The following is a 24,328-nucleotide window of genomic DNA, read 5'->3' as shown; positions in this document are numbered from 1 at the left end:
TTTTGTTTTCGGGTGAGGAAAGACGTTTTAAATGTATATTTTGCGACGGTAATCACGAAAATGCGAATTGTGACAAGGCTAAAAAATTATCATATGACGAACGAAAAGATTTGATCAAACAAAAAAGATGTTGTTTCAAATGCTTAAAACCGAATCATCAGTCGAGTAATTGTCGAGTTAGGGTATCGTGTACATTTTGTGGTAACCGTCATTCGGTACTTATGTGTCCGAGTTTATGTAACGCAACGCGAAATGCGATTCCGAATAAAAGCGAAACGCGTGATAGAAAAGAAAACGTCGAACAGAGCCTCGCGAGTTTTATTAATATGCCTGACGTCATTTTGCAAACATTGCGCGTCGTACTATATTCCGATTCAGAGAGAAAGGTTGCACGCGTGGTTATCGATCAGGGTTCACACAGATCGTATGTTCGTTCCGAGGTAGCAAAATTTATGGGGTATGGACCTCTTGGAAAAAGAGCAGTGACTCACGCACTGTTTGGCGGTGCAAACTCTGGATCCAAGGAACACGATATCTATTTAATTCGTATGAAGAGTTTAGATGGGAAATATTCATGCAATTTTCAAGTCATGAACGAGGATACGATTTGTACGGACATCCCAACGATTAAATCGGGTCCTTGGGTAAAAGAATTGGGAAAAGCCAACGTTTCTCTCACCGATCTGGAAACCACGAATGTTTCGGATAGGAATATTAGATGTATTAATAGGCGCGGACGTGGCGGGCAAACTTTTTACCGGGAAGAAACTCGATATACCGAGCGATTTAACAGCCTTGGAGACGAGATTAGGCTGGGTGGTTATGGCTAAAAACCCTACGAGCGATCAGGAAAACTATTCCTCTACCGCATTGACGATGTTCACGGGTGAGATGAGTATTTCGAATCTCTGGAGGTTAGACCTCATAGGTATACAGGATCCGATTGAAAGAACGACCCAGATCACTAAAGAACAGAGGGTTAAAGAAAATTTTCTAAAAAACATTTCTTTAAGCAAAGACGGACGGTACACAGTTGGGTTACCCTGGGTCGAGAACCACGCACCAATTTCACGTAATTTCGAGTTGGCCAAAAGTAGATTAAATGGTACAGTGAAAAAACTAAACAGAGATGGCCTTTATGAAGAATATGATAAAATATTAGCCGAGTGGCTCGAACAGGGCATAATTGAGCACGTATCGGACAATCAATTAGAAAACTTGGCCCACTATTTGCCTCATCGTCACGTATTAAAACCCGGAAGTACTACGCCGATACGACCAGTATTTGATGCCTCGGCGAGCGAGAAGGGTTTTCCGTCATTGAATCAGTGTTTAGAGAAGGGACCCAATCTTATCGAGTTAATTCCAGCGACGTTATTGAGATTTCGTAGAAACGAAATAGCGGTTCTTGCGGACATCCGTAAGGCTTTCCTACAAATCGAGATTAATTCAAAAGACCGCGATTATTTGCGTTTTCTATGGTTTTCGGAAGGCAAACTAGTAGTATTGCGTCATAAGCGCTGTGACGTGGCAATATTGCCTGCGTCACTCTAACCTCTCTAACGGAAGACCGGGCCATCCTCTGGTCAGGCTTTGCGATAAGGGCAGCTGCGAGCGATCTCCCTGGGCATATGTGACACCCAAAGGCCGATTAGTAATATTTGAAATGTCGCGCCAATTTGCGTGACGAACGTTTACAGGACCGTATCCGGGTCCCAGGCGGGTTCCGGAATTCCACTTTCAACGCAATATGCAACGCGCCATCGAGAATCAGCACCTCGAGGCAGGAAGAAGGCATAACTCGAGGTAAAACAACGAGAGATCGTCAAGGCCCAGGACTATCAACCTGGAGGCGCCGACGAGGGCATGCGGTACAGAGGAGAATATCCACTCTACCCTGTCGTCGCCTCATCCGGGATGAAGCCAGTACCGCAACCGGATTGGCTGACGTCGATCGTCTCATCGGGAAGCGGCCAATCGGATGTCATCGCTGCCGGATTAGCCGAACGCTGCCGGAAGCCGAGCGCCGTCGCGACGGATTCGCTGAGGCGAAATCCCGCGTTAGCGATAGGCCGAGACGTTGCGCGAAGAAAGCGGAATAAGGAAGTGGGGGACGCTCTGTTTCCGCGTACCCGGGCCACCGCGTGAAGATTCATTGCGTCGTTAGAACTCTTGAGAATAAGTTGTCGCTCTTAACCATTGTTATCGAATAAAATATTTTGCGTCGGCTGATCAGAGGAATAGTAAATCGCTGCCGAACATCCGCTGCCGTGCGATAAAAGGTAAGCGCCGATCAGGCTTCCGTAAAGAATTAGCGAAACTTCGTGTTGGCTCGGGTAGTGTGTCGTAACGGTTCGTTAGCCACTTTGCGGGAAGTAACGGTACGAAAGACGAACGAAAGTCGTCCATATTATTTGCGAGGGGCACGAATCCTTCGGATTGTGAAGGATTTCGTCCTCCTAATTAGAATCCGGTCGGATAGCGGGGGCCGCGTGGCCGCATTGTGACGGTTGTACGACGCCAGTTTAAACGCGAAGTAGCGGATTCAATATTTAGCGTTATTGCCGTTACTTCTAGAGATCCTGGTCTCGTTCCACGGCGGGACGCCGTCGCGTGCTCGATTCGTATTCGTGAATTTAGTTCGAACACAGTCAGCTCTATCAATTCCGTATTGAACATCGGAATTCGGTCAGAAAGCGACCTATAAGGTCTTCCGCGTGGTTCATTTCGTATCGCTGCCGAATTCTTAACGGGGAGAATCTAAAATGATCGCAATCAGCGCGTGCGAATAACATCTCTCGCCACATTTACGAAAACGCGCCGGCTATTGTACTATTCGCTGCCGATCGAATCGGCATTCTAACATCGTCGTGAAATAAACGAATTAATAGCCGAAACGTTGTACTTTTCTTGTGTGAAAACCTTCCCGCCGTGGGGAACGCCTCGTGTTCTCCCGACGTAGAACCCTGAGCCTTCGCGATAGCTATTCAGGTTTAGTTGGCTACGTCACAGTCTCGCGAGTCCAACCGTGTTCCTTCTTCGTGTTCAGATTACGATTCTTTCGCGGACACCTTCGGGTGTCTGGCGCCCGAAATTTCATCGAGTTTGATTATCGAATAGAGAGACTGTGAGCGTATTTTGTCCCGAGAGGACCACGCATCGCGCGGCCGAGCGTGGCCCAGCTTCTCGCTTGTAAATTCTCAGTGTCGCTATCCATCGTTCGACCACCTTTACAAAAAGTAAGAAAGCGACGTGACAGCGCGTAGTATTTGGCCTTACAAGTAGCCCATTTTTGTTGGGGGCAGTTTTAGAATACCATTTTACGAGAATTATGAAGATACAGAATCAACAGTTATGGTCCAAAGTAGAGCTCGGACTTATGAGATACCCGGGTACTCGGGTAAGCCATGAGATACCCGGGTAAACGAAAATTACCCGGGTACCCGGGTATCTCATGAGATAGTCGGCTACCCGGGTATCTCATGAGATAATCGGCTACCCGGGTATCTCATGAGATAATCGGCTACCCGGGTATCTCATGAGATAGTCGACTACCCGAGTACTCGGTTCCAGGGATTGAAAACTGTTACGATATCGGTTCTGGTTCTCGAAACAGTTATCAAGAACCGAAATTATGTTATATTAGGTTAGGGAAAAAGAAATCCATTATTTTTACGTTATCTCAAGCGGAGAAATGATGAATTTATTTTTCCCCAACCTAATAATTGTTACTAAATAGAATATCGGTTCTGGCTCTCTAGCTTATTTCGATTCTATGTATAACTGTTATTATTCGGTTCTGGATTTCGGTTCTGTCATTCTGTATTGTGCATTGTGTACGGCATTATATAATTATTATTTAAGTATTTATTTATTGTTCTTTATAGTTTAAACCATTTTTAAACAAACAAATTTTTATAATTTGTTTCTATATTCACTATTTGAATTATTATTTCAATCATAATTTATTGTTAGAATAATTGTTTAAACAAATAAATTTTTATATTTTTTTTCTCACTATGCAATTCTTATAGAGTTTTTCACGCTGATTCTGAATCTGTTCTTAATTTTTCTCCTGGACGTACAGTTTTTAGAAAATTGAGTTTAAAAGAAGACATATTTTTCAACTTTGAACAAATATTGTGATGTTATTATAAAGGATATTGAATTGTTCTTTACAGCAAAAAATTATGTAGACTATCCCGAATACAGTAACATCAAATATTAATACATTATGATTGTTTAAACATGTTTAAACAATGATTAAAGACGGAGAGACACCACTTTTGCACCAATTTTTGAGGATATTTTTCAAGTTATATTAAAAAATAAGGGTCCAGCGGAAAATCGAACTATACCATGCGATAGAGCAGACTTTTATCTTGAGAAACCACCCTTTCAAGTTTGCAAGGTCGACGTTTTTTTCGAACCAGAAAGCAAAATATCTTCGCACGATATGAGTTGCCGCCAGTGGCGCTTACCACTGGAACAGGCGTTCCACGGGATACGAGTCATACGACGCGGCGAGCGCCTGTTCTAGTGGTAAAAAACGTCAAAAACCGATTGTGTTTTTTTTTGCGTGGACGCTGTGACGACATTGTAACACTCTCCAGAGCGTGGCGGTAGCCGACCGATCGCCCTAGTACAAATCATTTAGAAGACGGAAACATACAATAAATTATTTGTTTAAATCTATAATATACAGATTAGATTGTATAATATACATTTTGATTGATTTTAGAACATGGATATTGATGAACTATCGACATTAGAGTTATCACATGAAAATAACTAGCAATAACAGTTCTTATAAGAAACAATAGTATTTAAAAATTTAAATAGTGAATATACAAATCAAATTGTGAGCATTATAAAAATTAATTTATTTAAAAATTGTATAAACAATAAATAATAATTAAAAACTATTGAAATAATTAGTATATAAACAAATTTGTATACATTATATGTGCAGCATAAAAATGTATTTAAATAATTGTTTAAATAATAAATACGTATTTAAATTTAAATAGTGAATATACAAATAAAATTGTAAAGATTATAAAAAATTATTTATCTAAAAAATTGTTATAAATGTTAAATAATAATTTAAATAATAATAATATAAATTTTTGTTATTATTTGTTCAAAATGTTGATTTGTATAACATAATAAAAAATCATCGAAATCAGTGTAGTGGTAGAGATATCGATAATTGCCCGATTGTGCCAAACAATTTTTGTGTTTTGTCATATACGTGTTAATTTACGGTCGCCCTGTCATTGATATAGTTGCTGGCATACATTGTATGTTCTTCGGCCGAACAGAATACAGAATGACAGGACCGAATCAAACCGAAATTCAGCTCAGATAGTAATAATTCTAGTAGCCAGTTCTGAGACTTCGTGAGATGCTTGGGCACCCAGGTAACCGGGTACTCGGCTGTCTCATGAGATATATATATATACCGGGTACCCGGGCACTCGGTTATCTCATGAGATACCCGGGTATTTTTGCTCTACCCGGGTGTCTCATGGGTACCCGAGTACCCGGGTAAAGGTACTAGCTCTAGTCCAAAGATGTTATTAGCAAATTAGCAAAATCCTTTTATGTGGACAACTGTGTCACGAGTGTCGGATCTCGTCCGGAATTAAGCTCTTTTATGCAACAAGCGAACGGTATAATGGCCGAGGGTAATTTTGAATTACGAGGGTGGGAGTATACTCACGATTTTTCGGGAAAAGAAACCACACTCGTACTCGGAGTTTTATTCAATAAATCTCGCGATACGATATCGATTAATCCTGCAATTCTCGGCAACTGCGGTAATGACGTAACGAAACGAACGATTCTTTCAATGGCACATAGGGTGTTCGACCCGATCGGTTTTACGGCACCGGTCACACTGATTCCAAGATTAATATTAAAAAAATCTGTGGAACGCGGGGTATGACTGGGACACACCGGTAGACGAAAATACGCGGAAAGAGTTTTGTAATTGGCAGAAACAATTACACTATTTAAGTGATATCGAAATGCCGAGAAAATTCGGCACGGACGTCTTTTCACTGCACACCTTTTGTGATGCAAGCCGATCAGCGTACGCGACGTTCACCTTCTTGCGCGTGGAAAACGACAGTCGTGTAGAATTGCATTTACTTGCCGCGAAAGCGCGAATCGCACCGGATAACGCGACCATTCCACGTCTCGAACTCTTGGCCGCGTGCATAGGAAGCCGTCAAACTGACGACATTTTACAAGCCCTCAGTTGTAGAGACATTCCGTTTTTTGTTGGTCCGATTCAACTACAGTTTTGACCTGGATAAATCGAGACAGTCAATGGGGTATTTTTGTCTGGAATCGCGCACGCGAGATTCGCCGTCTATCGGAACCGTGGACATGGAAATATGTACCTGGACCACTAAACCCAGCCGATCTTCCGTCGCGCGGATGTCAAGCTAAACAGTTGCTCGATTCGCGCTGGTGGGAGCAAGATTGGCCAAGTATAAAGGGCAAAATTGACGAAAGTGAGGTAAATAGTGAACTAAAAAAGTCCGCCGCGAGATCTCAATGCTTAATGTCAAACACGTAGATGTAAGCTTGGTAAATAGATTTTCATCGTATAACAAGCTAATAAGATTTTTTAGTATTATGCTGAGATTTAAGAAATTTCTGAGAAAAGAAAGCATAAAAGAGAAATATTTGACTTATAAAGAGATTTACGAAACACAAGTAAAGCTATTAAAATGTTTGCAAAAAGAAATGTTTTTACCAAAAAAGGACCCAAAGTTGTCTGCCATTAAAGTTTTCAAGCACACCGATGATCTACTACGACTAAGAACAAGGATAATAGAACGTAATGATAGTTTTCCTTTTCTGAGCCCAATATTATTAGACAATAAACACGAAGTGGTAGAGTTACTAATTCGTGAGACACATGAGAACATGAACCATGCTGGGGTACAATCAGTAATGTGTCAATTAAGAGAGAAATATTGGATAATTCAGATGCGCAAAACTGTACGACGAATTATTTTAGAATGCGTCATTTGTAAACGACAATGCTCCAAGCCGATGAAAGCAAGTCCAAGTGCGTTGCCGCTAAATCGCGTAAGGGATGCGGCTGTTTTCGAAGTTACAGGCGTAGATTTCGCGGGACCACTGTATTTACGAGGGCAACAAAAGGCCTGGATATGCTTGTTCACATGCGCCGTATATCGCGCGGTACATTTGGAACTTGTCACATCTTTGTCGACAGCAGCATTTTTAGATGCGTTGGATAATTTTATTGGTCGTCGCAATCGACCCTCCGTCATTTATAGCGATAACGGCACAAATTTTGTAGGAGCCAACAGCGCTTTTGAAAAGCTGAATTGGGATATTATCGCTAAGAGTAGTTCAGCTAAACGTATACAGTGGATTTTTAACCCACCAACGGCAGCGTGGTGGGGAGGTTGGTGGGAGCAGTTGATAGGAATGGTCAAAGTTATTCTACGCAAAGTGCTTAGAAAATCATGCCTCACGTACGATCAAATGTATACTGTCCTAGTTAACTGCGAGCGTACGATTAATTCGCGCCCTTTAACGTACGTTTCGGATTCACCGGATGACCCAAAACCTCTCACACCTGCGATGTAAGAGAATCTGAATGTCCGGATATAGATATTTTCCGAAAAACTGACCTGAATCGTGTTATCAGACGTAAACAAGAAATAATAGAACACCTGCGCCAACGTTTTCGTACAGAGTACCTCAGTCAGTTAATTTTCAAAAATAATGTAAAAGAATCCCGCATAATAAAACTGGGGGATATCGTCTTGATTGGTGATGATAATCGCAAGCGGATTGATTGGCCGCTGGCCAGAATAGAAGAATTGATCGAAGGTCGCGACGGTACCGTTAGAGTAGCGATTTTAAAAACCAAAGACGGTTAGAAGATTAAAGATTAAAGAGACCGATACAGCGAATTTATCCATTAGAGATCGAACGTAGTGATGTAAACGGAAATGAGATGCGTGAAGTATTGTTTAATGAGCAAACTATTCGGGACAGCGACAATGAAGAAAACCGCGAGGCTCAAACTACTTGTAATACCGAAAACGTTGTTAGAACTCGAAGCGGGCGTACTATTAAAAAACCCGATTATTATGTTTCGTAAACATCATTCCAAGTGGAATTCCATGTATTTTTATTTCATGTTGTTTAATATGTATTCTGTTTTATATCTTAAGCGATTTATGGATGTCATTTAGCGAAAGCGTATTGAGTCCAGGACTTAAGGTGGGAGGATGTAAGAAATGCGCGGCCGTTTTCAAGCGGCACAGATGGCCCCTCGACCGTTAACATATTTATTTTACGAAGAGGCCTTTTTCCCGTTTTTGCACCGTTCCAAATGACTTCGGGAAAAGGGACCATAAAACGATACCGAGGGTCCTTAATCCGGGTACGCGAGGGCCCCGAACGGAAATAGTGGGTCCTAGCCCATGTGCAGGATACCCAAGCAATTGTCATTACCCTCGGTCTGCGCTAGGTCGAGGGGTCATAAATTAAGAGGCCCACTTGGGATATTATGAACGCGCTGCTCCGAGGTCATAGTACGAATATTTTTCTGGAAATCCACTAAAACGACTTGAAGGAGTGACTTCCTCCTCCACGGATCAGGAAGACCCTCCTCCTTCAAGTCGTCTAGCGAATAGGGACGATTTTTCCCCCAGTTAACGGATATCTCCGCCTAGTTGATTTTTCTTTAAATAGAGCTGACCCCGGAGCAGGAGCAGGATTCAAGTGCTAAGATTTGACGGGCTAAGAGTGTAGATTTTGCGGTGTGTACGTCCATAGTTTAATAAAGCACAATTTTCTTGTCGTTTAACGGATCCTCCTGTTTGTGAAGTGTTTTTTATATTTAACCACCACAGTTCCTCTAGCAAACACAACACCTATAAAAACTAATATCTATAAATGAAGTCATGATTAAAAAGGTGCTGATGGCCAAGAGTGGTTAATAATATTGTTCTCCAGGTATAAATAGAGTTATTTAGTCGTATACAGTCTACTGATATGTTCTCGAGACCAGTGGCATAGTCAAAGGACCATAATAGCGGGGCGCTCGACCCGCCTCTACCTGAAACAGAGGTACACGGCGTACTTTACCAGCTCATTGTGACGCCAATTTTAACGATGTCATTTTTTCAAGGGCTTATTTTAAAGGCAAAACTTCAAGGAAAACTACCATATTTTTTTCAAAATTTAAATCACTGAGCCCCATCATCGAAAAAAAAGAATTTGTTTAAATTTTTCGACATTATAAAGTTGATTGTAGGGGTTGAAAAAATTATTTTGTAATAGCCCAATCCTTTCCGAATAAAACAAAAAAAAATGTATCTCAATCGGACAAATAGTTCCTGAGATAAAAAAATCGTAAGTGAGGCACGTTTTCGCCAAAATGGGCAAAAATTGAAAACTTTGACGGTCTGCCATTTCTAAAAAATGTCCTAAACCTAATAGTTAACGAGATATCGAAAGAAGAAAGAAAATTATTTCGATAATATCTCGTTAACTATTAGATTTAAGACATGTGGAGCTCAATACATTTTTACTCAGAATTCAATAGTATATCGATTCATGATACAAAAAGTAGGTCTTTCGATTTAAAAAAATCGAGGTCACCTTGAAATCTCCTCTATGCCTCCACCCACGCAGAAAATGTTTATGCCACAACATGTCCCCCTCTGTTTCGTGCAAATTTTGTCCATAACATTTTTTCATATCATTACAAATAACGACAATATTCGAAGTGGACATAGTTATTGCTCCACCCTGTATATTATTTAAATTTCATGTGTATACTGTTTTTCTATTTTAGTGTATATTGTGTGTTTATTATTATTTAATATTTACTTAAGTAAATACGAAAATATGGCGAATGCGAACATGCAGGATGTGAGAAATGCTACGATTTTCGCGCGCGCACGATGGCCATTTTTTCGTAAATCAACTATAAAACACGAAAGCAGTCGAAGGCAGATCCAATTTTTCTTGCATCTTAATCAGAAGACTTCAAAAAATACAATGGCACAGAAATAAACACCGGGACGCACCCGGAAGTATAACGAAATCATTACCAAAGTCTTAGAATCATCAAAAAAGTGACTCATCGTTGGTTATCTTTAATTATTATTAATAATTACAAACATGTATATGGTACAAAAGTGAATTTCTCTTAAAAGTATACCCTATACTTAGCTAAAAAAACTTCTACAAAACAAAAATCTGTTAGTGTATGTAATGTCACGTCGTCTTTCGTTTCGTAGAGAAACGGCAGCGACTCCGGGTATTTACAAGCGCTACCGCCGGGCCGCGTTCGGCCGCGCGAAACGCGGTCCACCCGGGACAAAAATTGTACGTAGGCTCGTCGTCTTTCTAGATCTTCTAAGCAAAGTTCAGGCGTCAGGCACCGAAGGTGCCACGCAAAATTCGCGATTACGATTGCTTCGAGAGACAGTCGCACAAGCCTATGACAATCGAAATTAAACGGTGAAGTTACGCTAATGGTCGCAGGGTACTACGCGGGTCGAGCACGAGGCGTTCCCCGCGGCGGGAAGGTTTCTCACGTAATAAATACTCTCGTAAGATTTGGGCTAATTCAATTTATTCGTCAGATGGTATAACAACGTTGCCGGCACCGACCGGCAGCGTTTTGAGGTTAGCCGGCGCGTGACAGGTGGTCGGTGACGACGGATCGTCACACGCGCGATTGGACCTTCTCCGGTCCTTCTCTTTACGCTTCGAATCCGGTAGCAACGTGATTTTAACGTCGGCGTACGCGAACTTCGCGTTCCACGCCCGAATTCGGATGGAAAACGCGTTACAATAGTCTTCTCGTCGACAGAACGAATCGCGAAGATACAACGAGAGCACGTGGCGGCCTCGCACCCTGGGACGACTCGAGGTTCGGTTGAAACTGCAACGACGCGCGGATTCTCACTAAATTAATTGATGTCTAGTTTCACGCTGAACTCCGTCACCGCGTGCGTCGAGGCCAAGACGACACGCGGATCCACTCAACCGACCTCTCTTGAAACTAGCATCCGCCAAATATATTTCTTCGCGCGTTCGCTGACCGTCGGGTTCGCCCCGTTCACGAATTGAATAACGTTCTCCGCGAATACCGGCAGCTTCGAAGCCGCGTCGGTGTTTCGGCGACGCGATCGCGGACACGACACGCTTACTGAGCCAACGCGAGAAAGATCACTGTGCTACGTTGAGATCTGACAAAAGCTTACCCAGGGCAACGATGGATGGTCTCACATTCTCGTCCCTCTGTATCCGGCAGCGCGCTTCGCAAATACCATAGTTCTTATGCAATGATTAAGGTTCGAAATTCGCAACTAGTTTTCGCTAAAGCCAACGATGAAGTGATCTCTCGCGGTGTGACTCGGGAACGCGGAAGCGCAGCGTCCCCCCCTTGCCGCTCTCATCCCCCCGCACGCAGTTCGACCTATCGCTGACAGATTTTCGTACGGGGCCTAGCCCTGCACGACGGCCCCTGGCGTCCGGCGTTCCGTTGGTTCTCCGGCAGCGATGCTCGTTGATTCGCCGCTTCCCTCAGAGGCGATCGACGCGAGCCAATCCGGCAACTGGCCAGGTTTCTCTCCGGATGAGGCGACGGCGAGACAGCTGAGATCCCTGGCTTGGCATCGCATGTCCTCATCGGCGCCTCCAGGTTGTCTATCCTGGGCTACGTTGATCCATCGCTTCCTCGGGGTCGGGGTTTTCGCGGACGCCGATCCTTTTTCCGTTTCTCGGCGGGAGAGGTGCTTCGGGTCCCCCCTTGGGGCCCGACTACGGTCCTGCAGACACGCGTCGCGCAATTGGCACGACGCTCAAAAATATAAGTGCTCGCCCATGGGTCTTGTTCGCGCCCAGGGCGAGCGCTCGCCACGGCGCCTCGCGCGTATTAGGCTGCCAGAGGGTGACCCGGTCTTCCGATAATCGGTATCGGGTGACGTTGGCAAAACTGCCACGTCACAGTAAATAAGGTAACAATTACTAATAGGTGAATTCGTTGAGAAATGAAAGCGGGTTAACAGAACTTCAACTTCCGACAAAGGGTATAGCCGGATAAGATAGTCAAAAATGCCCTTGAACCGAATATTATCGACGATGTGCCATTCGATAGAGCACCAAGAAAAAACATACTGTGCAAAATTTCAACCCTGTATCTCGATCGGGAGGGTAGTTATGGGGTAAAAACGAAAAATCAGTTTTTGGCCTATTTTCCATAGTTAATGACGTTTAGAAATTCTGAAAACAATCTGACACATGTCAAGAACCCAAATACATATTTTTCAATTGGTTTCAGATTTTTAAAATGAAAATCCTGCTTGTAAAAAATCAAAAACCTCAAAAAAATCGAAAAAATGCAGATTTCACATGGAAGTTCTAGAGTGACAACATTTATATTTTTACAGTAGCAGTATATTGTTATCAGTATTGTTCGTGAGCGTAGTAAGTATTGTCCCTGTGCGTAGCACTTCCTCACCCGTCCCTGTACATTATCCTATCTCCCCTCTACACAATCCTCCCGTCGCCCGCCCGCCTGTGCCTCTCTCGTCGGCTCCTCCGAGTACGGAGTTGTGGGAACTGTAAGTTTCGTATTTATTTTCAAATTTAGTAATAATTATAATTACATTTTATAGCACATGGTGTAATGTTTATATTTGTTTTAGTGTGCAGCAGCAAATGCAAGAAATGCAGGACATGATAGTCCGGCAGGGCGCCAAGTTGGAGTGAGTACAATATCATTATCAGTATTTGTTTAAATTATTTTAATGGAAAATATGTGTCGTTTATTAACTTCTCGTTTCTTAATGAGCTGGTCCAATTGCGGGAAACCGTGGTCCGAATGGAAGCCAATGTGGAGTAAATATAACATCATTATCAGTATTTGTTTAAATCATTTCAATCGTTTTAATCATTTTAAATATATCGTTTATTAATTTTTCAGGGGGATACAGGGAATAGTGGCCCTGGAGTACTTGGGAGAGCGGCCGCAGTGCCTTCCTCTGCAATCCGCAGAGGAGCTAGCCGCGTTTGGTCCTGGTATCGAATACAACAACGTCGTAAGTATATCACATCACACCGATAATATAAGCAAGTGTATCAAATTTATGAATATGCAAACTCATGTTTATTTTTTTTCACATGGGTGGGTACGAGGGGGAACCCAGGCCTGAATAAGACTGAAATGCCTGAATTGATAACAATTTCATATACTAATCTGAATAAGACTCGACACAATGTCTGCAGTACCGTAACGAGGGTGTGGCGAAAGAGGCGCCCGCCACCGGCGCAACTGGGTTTGGGGCGCAAAGCAAAGAATACCGCTGTTTTATGTTTTTATTATATTATTCTAACTTATACCTACACAGTGACTCCCATTAATATTCGGACACTTTATTCTATACGATTCAAACTTTTTTCGGAAGCTAGAGCACTTGTTAATTCACTACAGGATGTGAAAAGAAATTTTTTCGGAAATTGCAATTGGTCGGAATTGTAGAGAAAATACTAACAGATCCATTTTACAACTTTTTTATGTAGGCCTATATTGAAAATTTAAAAAAATACGTTTTGTAGATCTGTTTTAATTAAACATATCCTAAAAATTTCGTCAAAATCGGTCGACGTTGCAATGAGCTACAAGCGTTTAAACATGGTAAAAATTGTAGATTTTCACGATTTTCGGCCTATAACAGCAGTAAATCTAAGAATTTTTACATCTTTCAATGACTATCATTTTTCCCCGCATTAACCGATTTCGATGAAACTTTCACAATGCATATAACCGACACAGATCTACAAAACATATTTTTCAAAATTTCAATATAGGCACTAGGGTGGTCCTAAGCTATACTTGGCGAAAAATTTTTATCGAGATACAAAGCACGACGCCCCCCAGAATGGTTCTCTTTGGTGAGAAAAAAATTTGGGCAAAGTTTGAGATCGATCGAAAAAAAGGATCACGTGGCGCATTTAAATTGAAAATTTTGAAATTCATCGTAACTATAAAGTATTATATATCGTTGGATTTGTAATTTTTTTTTAAATAAGAATATGGAAAAATTATATGACCTTCATTAAAAAAAAATAACGATGACCGTGAAATTTCGAAAATTTGATTTTTAAAAAAAATTTTTTTTGTGCCATTATATTTACCATATTGAACAGTGCAACTTTTTCCTCTGACATTTTTTCGTATAACCACAAATAACAGTGATATGTAATTTTGTATTGTACTATACAATGTGAATGAATATACTCTACAGAATAGTGTAATAAGGAACTATTTCTTATATTCTAATGTAAGACTATCCGCTTTTAGGATGGGAAGGACAGAGCGGGTCACTGGAAGAGCGGGTCCTCAGACCCGAAGTGGCTGTAAGGACCCGCGCTGCCAGCTCATTTTATGACGCTACCCCTCTGGGTTTTTCCTGAGAGGGTGGTAGCTGTGTGGTTCGCCCGTGCTGCGGACCCTCAACGTTACACGTTTTTCGCTATCGTAGCTTTCGTTGCGTCAGGATATTGCTGGCGGTAATCTTTTACCATTTGCAGTACCAACTGCTTTTCTTCCTCATTGCGAGCTAAAATTTGATTATAATCCTGCATTAGCTTAACGGCTCTTTCTGCCGAATCATTGATTACAGGTAAAGCCTTAACTATATCTAAACCTAGTTTGTAAGAATCTTCATCTTGCCAAACTATTGGATCTTTTTTTAAAAATTCTGTCGATATATATAAATTCTAATAAAAAATTTTCGACTTTCGTCTGATATAAAACTTGAAATGTCCTCTTTCATGTAATCGGCCACATTAGTTGGTAAAATGGCTAATTTTTTATAATAATCGCCGCTACTAGTATTGCTCAACACCTGCACCATTCGTTTTTTTGTTTCTATCGAAACGTCATTATCAAAGAATGATAACGCAGCATTCTCTGGTGTTAAATACCATAAGTGTCTGCAAAATTTATCTAACGTTATATGACTGATAACCTTATCTATTTCCTTATACTTATATAAGGATTTTATAAAAATCAAATCCTGCTGCGGAGCCTTCGTCGGGAGAGGAGCTTCTATCCATGCTTTCAAATATACATTTGCGATAAATATACAAATGTCGCGAATTCCATTTTTCTCCTCCTCGCTTAATTCGAATTCTTCGCTAAATAAAAATATTTGCAAGCAATAAATACCTTTTGCCATCCACCGAGCATGATGGTAAGCTCCAGGAGCTCTAAAATGATATTCGGAAAAGGTATTACCTAAAAATAGTAACACGAGTTCAATAAACTCGCGATAGTCTTCTCGTGGATGATGTATTTGCAGAGACTGTTTCGCAAAATTGATTAGCTATGGTACATTTTTTATCAGAATATTTGGACCCGTAAATTTGGACATCTTTTTGTCAAAAACAGATCTTAAAATAATTTCATAAATATGATGTCCTTCCCATCCCAAAAGCGGATAGTCTTACAGTAGAATATAAGAAATAGTTCCTTATTACTATTCTGTAGAATATATTCAAAATATTCATTCACATATTATAGTACAATAGTACAATACAAAGTTACATATCACTGTTATTTGTGGTTATACGAAAAAATGTCAGAGGAAAAAGTTGCACTGTTCAATATGGTAAATATAATGGCACAAAAAAAATTTTTTTTGAAAATCAAATTTTCGAAATTTCAAGGTAATCGTTATTTTTTTTAAAATTAAGGTCATATAATTTTTCCATATTCTTATTTAGAAAAAAATTACAAATCCAACGATATATAATACTTTATAGTTACGATGAATTTCAAAATTTTCAAAATTTTCAATTTAAATGCGCCACGTGATCCTTTTATCCGATCGATCTTAAATTTTGCACAAATTTTTTTCTCACCAAAGAGAACCATTCTGAGGGGCGTCGTGAAAAAAATTCGTTGGTCAAAAAATAAGGTCCACCCTAATAGGCACGCATAAAAAAAGTTGTAAAATGCAACATTTAGTATTTCCTCTACAATTCCGGTCAAATGCAATTTTTGAAAAAATTTCTTTTCACATCGTGTAGTAAACTAGTTGCTCTAGCTTTCCAAAAAAGTTCAAATCGCATAGTCCAATATTTGAAAAGTTACGGTGTTTTTAAGAGTATCCGAATATTGGTGGGAATCACTGTATGTTTTGTATTTCTTTTATTTTGTCGTCATTGAATATGAATAAAAAGTTCGTATTTAGGTTGTAGATTATTTATTCTTACAAATACCTTGACAAATACGTTAGTGTATATACAGGCAACTCATTTTGATGAGGTTAATAGTATTTAATATGTTGCATTTAGTAAAATTTAACTTGTTACATTAAAATTTTTTATTTTTTTGTCATTATTGGTTTATGAGGAGACGCAAGTTGGACACTTGCCACAGGCGCGTCATACCCTCGTTACGGCACTGAATGTCTGTTATTAGTTATTAGATATTAATAACAAATATTATTGAGTTTTACTTAAACGTTAAACGATACATACCACTGTTTTAGCAGATTTCGATTTCTTATCCTTCTTCTCTTTCTTTTCTTTTTTGTCTTTCTTCTGACTCTTTCCAGAAGCATCAGAATCATTTTCACTTTCAGAAGTATTGGGATTACTATCGTACTCTTCTGCTACGTCGCTCTCATCCTAAAACAAAATACACGTGTTATATGTATACATAAATAACAGAGATCCCTATTTCACGTGTATCTAAATACACGGGTACACGTATAATAAACGAATGGATTTCGATTCGTATCATTTTTAATACCCGCGTGTTTTTCTTTCACGAGTACACATGGCACGTGCAACGTGTTAAGAATCCGTGAAGACGGATCCGTTCAGACGAATCCTTTCGGCACGTTCGAGCCCGGCGACTCATGCGTTTATGTTTTTCGATCGAATTCTTTTCAACCGTTGATGTTAGAAGTGGGTCATTCCACGCGTAAACGGACACTTTTTCGAGTAAAATGTCGGATCTTGTTCAAATTTAAATATGTTCTAGTATTTAGTGACCCATGAACGAATCTCAAAGGATTTTTCGGTATCTTAAAAATTGTTGATTTTAAAAACGCGTGTCACGCTTTTTTCTTTGAATTATTTATAAGTCTAGAACTATCAAACCGATGAAAATGAGTTTTTGGGAACTTGTAGTGAAAACATAAGAGTATCTACTATAAAAATGTTGTTATTCAAAAAAAATGTTTTTCCACCATTTATTTTGCAATTGTTTTAAACAAATGCCGTATTCTCATAGCGGACCGCGTTTTAAAAAATTGGAAAGAAATGAGGATATAGCACCAAGTGTCCCCTTCACGGACCTCTTTTCAAAAAGATGGACATTTAAAAATTGACGAAATTAAAATGATTTGAAGTGAACGCTGTAGCCGTTCAAAACCGCGATCTCGAACAGATAACTTGATTTTGAAGAAATCGTATTATGTAGAATGCGTACTTGATTGGGATTGAAATCTTCATCTGTAGACTCTTCTTCAGAGTCCTGATTATCTTCTGCATCCCTTTCTTGCGCCTCGGCTTTAACTCTTGCCAAATATGCATCCGGTTCATCTCCTTGATCGCTATCGCCGAAGTCATTGTCGTAGCTCAGTTTATCCTGTTACAAAGACAACATGTGTCATTTCGACTATCGAATCGAATATTGTAGTGTTGTCGAATCAAGTATCTTACTTACGCTCTTGCCTCTATTTTTAACACGCAATTTCTTCGAAGTAATAAAATCAAATAACTTTCCATATTCCTCTTTTTCAATACTGCTGAATGTGTGAACAACGCCACTGGTTAATTCGATTTCGAAATCGAAAGATCTGGTAGAGCGAAGTTTACTTCAGCAGCTGCAGCTGCTTTAAAAGAGCAGCTAATCGAGGGAGCTCCAGAATGACTGAAAATTAAGACGAAAAGTACAGATAAAGCCTTTACAAGACGAAAATTTTGTTCATTCCCTTCCGCTGCACTTTAGAAACCTCTATAAATCGAAATAAAATTTTCTTTAACTCGAATTATTTTCCACACATGTGGAAAGTGAACAAGCTAAAACAGCAGTAAATGTTTTACGAAGTTTCGCAGTAGTATTCTCAGATTCGATCTCCATTGAAAATACCATTGATCAACAATCTGTTAATTCATTAACGCAGAGTAAAATCACAGAACTCTTTTTAATATGTAATAGTAATATGTAAGAGCCTAGTATATTTGCTATACATATGTATATATAATAAATAACTCATTTCGAAAAATTCAACTTTTCTTTCTTTAAAACTATTACAATCAGCAAATTATTAACTCTCTTCTACAAATCACCTGTAAGTCGAATTTTCGTAGGGTGAACCTCTTTTACTGAAAGACTTCGATAACTCTAAACCTCTATAACTCGAAGATTTTAGCTCTTTCCTCGAGATTCGAGTTATCGAGGTTCGTCTGTATTATCATTTTGGTACAGTGATTGTCATCTGTCAAACGATGCATGTGGCCTCTTTGTTTTTGTCTGCGCATTCCTAAGTTTTGGTCAACCGCACAGCTAGATTTGATTTTCCATGAATAGAAGAAATAACTTCTGCCTGTCCTTAACCTTTAACTACCCGTGCTGGTGTAAAAGGTACACCAATTTTCTTGTCCCAATACAATAATATATGTACTGTGCGGAGCACGAGAGAAAACTAACGGGAAGGGAACGGGGAAAGAAGCCTGACCATTCAGATTGCCTTTGCGTTCCTCTTGCCTCGTTCTCCTCCTGCTAGTTTCTCTTGTGCTCTGGACAGTACTCAGTTACACAGTGATACATTTGGTGTACAGAATACACCACGTGGGTAGTTACATGAAAATTCAGGGCACGGGTAGTTAAAGGTTAAAAATTACTCTGGTGTGTTGAATCCATTGCATTTGTTTTACAAACAATTCAATACAACAATCACGTACCAAAGCAGGAACCGTACTGACACATAGCAGCATCATGAACTCAAACCTGTCGCTAAACACGGACTGTCGATGAAAATATAGTATCCACAAAAGTCACTGTCGGTCAAATCATGTCAATGAATACATATGTCGGTGAAATGGCTTGTCGACGAACCAAGGGTAACTCCGTGTTTACATGCTGTCCTTTTCTACGTTCGGCGCGGTCAACTAAGCCACAAAAAATAATATACGGTCCCGATCTATGTCACAGCACGGAACTGAGAATTGACTTAGATTGGGACTTACTGTATGTCTTTTGCCTTGTACTAGTGATATCGTTGTAAAAGTATACATATAAAGTGTGCAATAAATAAAGTACATAAAATGTATTTGTGTTATGTTTGTTGTTAACAAATGTTTCTGATTTTTGGTCATTCGGATTGGGCCTAGTCCCGTTTGAGTTGGATAAATGGGGTTCCACTGTACTAAAAAAAACTCTGGCAACGGAATGCGCCTTCTCATTTCTCGGTAATGCAACGGTGGGCATTTTGTAGTCCAAAGCGCTAGATCAAAGATCAATCTAGGTCGCATTCGCCCTAGGAGGTCCTACTTTTATGTTTACGTTTGCAGTATTCGGCATTGTAATTTGCATTACTCAGAAGCAGAAAGCTGCGCATGTAACTATTTTCATAAAGCTGTGACAGGTACATGCTGCTGAATAATGCAAATTATGCCTCGTAAACGTAAAAACAGGACCTTCGAGGACGAACACGGCCTTGATTGATCTTTGATCTAGTGCTTTTGGCTACTGAAAAACCCTATCTTTACATTATCGAGAAATGAGAAGGTGCATCCTGCAACCTTGCAATCCTAAAACGAGTCTACCTCCTTAAACCGGTTGCTAAATATATGTTTTACAATTTTGTGTACTTACCGCATCTTTAAAACCACGAAACCTATGCAATGTTCCATTCTTTATTTAGAAATATACGTAAGCCCCAGGTACCAATGAATTTTTGAAAATTCACCATTTCCATGTGTGATGCTGAAATTTGTTCTACCTTTCCTGTTTTTTGATTTTTGAAAATTAAGTGTTGATCTATTAACTTCAGCCATCCGGGAGTCTATAGAAATGAATGGATACAGAAATCAGTCAAATAATTTCATTTAATAACAATGACTAATTAATATACGACATAAACGATTATATTTAGTAATATCAATTGCAGGCGAACAACGTATATTTCTTATATAATTTTTCTATGATACTCTAACCTCAAACATTTATACAACCGAATTATATAAACAATAAGAATAATATAATGAAATTGAGGAAATGCATGATTTGTTGTTGAGGCAGATGTATGTTTATCAATAATTAGAAATCGTATATAATTACCATACATATAAATATATAGTTCCCTTCACTTCCGCAATTACATCTGTATATTCCAAGAAATCCATTTTCGAGCTTGTTCGAACAGAATTCGGTTCCTTTATCTCACTCTATTACCTAAATATTTAACAGTTAAACACATAACCCCGGAATTAGACTTTTGCTGACAATAACTGTTTTCTTAACTCGTCGGTGCTTCGTACGCCATTAGCGTTCATTAGAAACCTGCTTTGTATAACATTACCATTCGTCAGAAACTGCTAAGTGCGATGTTACCATGACGAAGAATCCGTTGAATTTTGTATGTATATTGATAAGATGAGGAAAATTTGACGCAATAAGTCATAATTTTGCCGGTTTCGAATGTTTTTAGAAATGGCAGGCCTTCAAAGTTTTCAATTTTTGCCCATTTCGGCGAAAACGGGCCTCACTTACGAATTTTTATCTCAAGAACGGTTTGTCCGATTGAGCTACATTTTTTTTTGTTTTATTCGAAAAGGATTGGGCTATAACAAAATAATTTTTTCAACCTCGACAATCAACTTTATAATTTCGAAAAATTTAAACAAATTCTTCTTTTGCGTTTTTTTCGATGATGGGGCGGAGTGATTTAAATTTTGAAAAAAATATGGTTATATTCCTTGAAGTTTCCCCTTTAAAATGATCCCTTGAACAAGATGGTATCTTTAAAATTGGCGTTACAATGAGCTGGTAAAGGACGCCGTGTACCTCCGTTTCAGGTAGAGGCGAGTCGAGCGCACGGCTATTATGGTCCGTTATCTATAATATACATGTATATATCGCTGGTCTCAAGAAAATGCCAGCAGACTGTATACGACTAAGGTACACGGCGTCCTTTACCAGCTCATTGTAACGTCAATTTGAAAGATACCATCTTGTTCACAAGGGCTCATTTTACAGGGGAAACTTCAAGGAATATAATCATATTTTTTTCAAAATTTAAATCACTCCGCCCCATCATCGAAAAAAACGCAAAAGAAGAATTTGTTTTTCGACATTATAAAGTTGATTGTGGAGGTTGAAAAAATTATTTTGTAAAAGCCCAATCCTTTCCGAATAAAACAAAAAAATGTAGCTCAATCGGACAAACCGTTCTTGAGATAAAAATTCGTAAGTGAGGCCCGTTTTCGCCGAAATGGGCAAAAATTGAAAACTTTGAAGGCCTGCCATTTCTAACAAACTTCGAAACCGGCAAAATTATGACCTAAACCCTCCCTAATTTCGCATGGACTACAACATATTTCAGTTAGAACAAAGGGTGCGTTCCGTTTCACGCTTCAAGCGCATACACTGTACAGTGTATGCAGTATGCATAGAGAATCTTATACTACACTATACAGTGTATGCGCATTATGCGTGAAACGGAACGCACCCAAAATCTGCGATGGTGCCTGCAAAAAGTGATCGATTCGGCATGGAATGACCCTAAGGCGTTATTGTTTTTCGATCGAATTCTTTTCCACTGTTTATGTTAGAAGTGAGACAATAATAATAAGTCGCGGTAAATTGTTCGACGTTAAATCAGCGTATATTAAAATATACATGTAAAATAAATACACGAATGTTTGTGAAATGAAAATACACGGGGTACCCGTGTATTTAGTATTATGTACATGGATAAAAATTCGGATTCGGATTCGGAAAGAGATACTGAATAAATTAGCGAATATAGCGCGCGAAATAAAAAAGATATTAGAAGAGCGATGCGTTTATTGCGAAATAGAAAGATTACATAGATAGACGTAAGCATGCATTTAAATTTTAAAGACTGCAGCATTGGTGACGCGTAAATATATGTAAACAGAGAACGTATTTGAGTAACGCCTGCGTTACTTGAGGCGTGAGCGTGAACAACGACTGTCGTGCGCTAATACATTTTTACCACGTTTTTATTAACTCGCTTTCTTGTTTGTTTGTATTGTAACGGGTCTTGTTCCCGGTCTTGATTGAATCTCGATCTGGATCTGGATCTGGGTTCCCTCCGTTGCCGATTTAGCTCGCCGCGCCAGGATTCGTATACGGCGGAGAGAATAGTCGGGATTAGGAAGTGTAGAAATAAAGACACGTGGAATTTGAGATTAACGTGCGCTCGCTGCCAGCGAGTTTCATTCTACCGCGATCGCGAGAGTGCGGGACGCAAAATATGTTTAACGATGATCGCGGTGCTTGGAGATCGATTAGGGCGCGAAATCGGTCGGGAACGGAATCTTTACCGGCGTGAATATTTATCGGTGTACAGGAATGTAAGGCTAGTGCAGGTGAACAGAGTTCGGCAGGTGATACATTGTGATGTAGTGTATGACAGTGAACACGATTCAGCTGGTGACACACCGTGGCTGCGGAGGAGAGAGTGGCGACACGCCATGCTCTCAGGATCAGGATTCAGCTGGTGACACATCGTGGCTGCGGAAGAGAGTGGCGACACGCCGTGCTCTCGGGATCAGGATTCAGCTGGTGACACACCGTGGCTGCGGAAGAGAGTGGCGACACGCCGTGCTCTCGGAGTCAGGATTCGGCTGGTGACGCACCGCGGCCGAGGAAGAGAGTGGCGACACGCCGTGCTCTCGGGATCAGGATTCAGCTGGTGACACACCGTGGCTGCGGAAGAGAGTGGCGACATGCCGTGCTCTCAGGATCAGGATTCAGCTGGTGACACACCGTGGCTGCGGAAGAGAGTGGCGACACGCCGTGCTCTCAGGATCAGGATTCAGGATGTGACAAGTGACATACCGTGTATCTGGAAGAGTGGCGACCCGCCGTGCTCTAGGAGGTGAATTCTCACGGCCGAATTCGAGGTGTTCGCTAGGCGAAGTTAGCTCGTTGTCGACAGCGTGGGAAACCTAAGTATGTCATTTGTATATACTTACAATGGAGATGTTAACTGGAACGTGCCTTACAAGGTTTGTGCTCGTTAACATCTGTATCATGAATGCCGTCTCGAGATTTAGCCGTGGCGGCTTTTATAGCTCGCGAATAGTGGTGGGAGTGGTAGCGCGGTGCGGTGATTCGCGGATTGCTTCTAGGCGCGGGGGTGGCGCGACGCGGTCCGTCTCAGCGCGACGACGGGGATACGGCGGTTCGTTCCGAGAAATGAACGACGGATGATCTCGGTTTGGTTATAACCGGATTGATCCGGTTTACGTTCTGTATAGTAACAGGCCTGTACGGTACAGGTATGTTACAGTATGTTTGTCTGTTTGTTGATCATCGGTTCAACCATGTTGTGAAAACAAATTTTCGGTTTGCGGATAACAAAAAATAATTAATACAATTTTACGTAATAAAATTTAATCGATTAATTTTCTATTTCGATATAAAAAATCTAAAATATTTACATTTTCTGATTGTTTAAAACCATATATACGCGAGCGAGATATCATTCTAATAGCCGTTAATAGCTCGCCGGTTGCTTGAGCCGGTATTGTTTCTACGCGTTCCAGAGATTCCGTCATTCGTGACTGTTGATAGTTTTTGTAACCTGACCCTGCGTCTTTGTCTAAGTGTCGTCTCAACTCCTGATTGGCGAAATTGAACTGTAACGAATATTTGTCGAATCGCTGCCGTTTAGCGTGCCGGTCTCAAGAGACCAGTGAGAGTCTAATCGCCGTATTGAAAAGTTACTGCTGTAAGAGAGCTCGTCAGGTTCTTATATAATAAAATCAAAGAGTATCCGTACACACGACCAGTTATTAAAAAACTCTCCAAACCACAGTCCTGCGAGCCAGTCCATAAATACTGTCGTTAACATAAATTTTGGTCCTTCGAGCCGGATAATCGCTGTGACTGTGTCGAATTCAATCGAACTGTGCAAGTGTTGAACGGTTATTCTAAAGACTCAGTGAAACCATCGCCTTTCCCTGATAAAGGCGCACGGCTTGACCCTCGCTCGTTTTTTCTGCTTTGGACTCATCTCTACTACTCGTTCGTTAC

The 24,328-nt window shown here is 40.3% G+C and overlaps 1 protein-coding gene across 1 annotated transcript in view; it reads right to left on the bottom strand.

Annotated features, from left to right (window-relative positions):
* Nucleotides 1–24,308, bottom strand: part of LOC143218551 (uncharacterized) — a 106,643-nt gene extending 82,335 nt beyond the window's left edge. The window contains exons 1-9 of the mRNA XM_076443781.1: nt 24,250–24,308; nt 24,075–24,201; nt 23,734–23,931; nt 23,495–23,558; nt 19,916–19,937; nt 18,388–18,504; nt 17,762–17,912; nt 17,525–17,683; nt 16,567–16,716 (exon numbers count right to left, since the gene is read on the bottom strand). Coding sequence (XP_076299896.1) covers nt 16,567–16,716; nt 17,525–17,683; nt 17,762–17,912; nt 18,388–18,504; nt 19,916–19,937; nt 23,495–23,558; nt 23,734–23,931; nt 24,075–24,201; nt 24,250–24,308 — 1,047 coding nt within the window. The remainder of the gene's footprint in view (nt 1–16,566; nt 16,717–17,524; nt 17,684–17,761; nt 17,913–18,387; nt 18,505–19,915; nt 19,938–23,494; nt 23,559–23,733; nt 23,932–24,074; nt 24,202–24,249) is intronic.
* Between the last annotated feature and the right edge of the window lie 20 nt (nt 24,309–24,328).

The sequence above is a fragment of the Lasioglossum baleicum genome, chromosome 19 (assembly GCF_051020765.1).
Source record: "Lasioglossum baleicum chromosome 19, iyLasBale1, whole genome shotgun sequence".
Classification (NCBI taxonomy): Eukaryota; Metazoa; Arthropoda; class Insecta; order Hymenoptera; family Halictidae; genus Lasioglossum; species Lasioglossum baleicum.
Note: the sequence above shows the minus strand (reverse complement) of the source record. Positions and strands in the feature narration are given on the sequence as shown.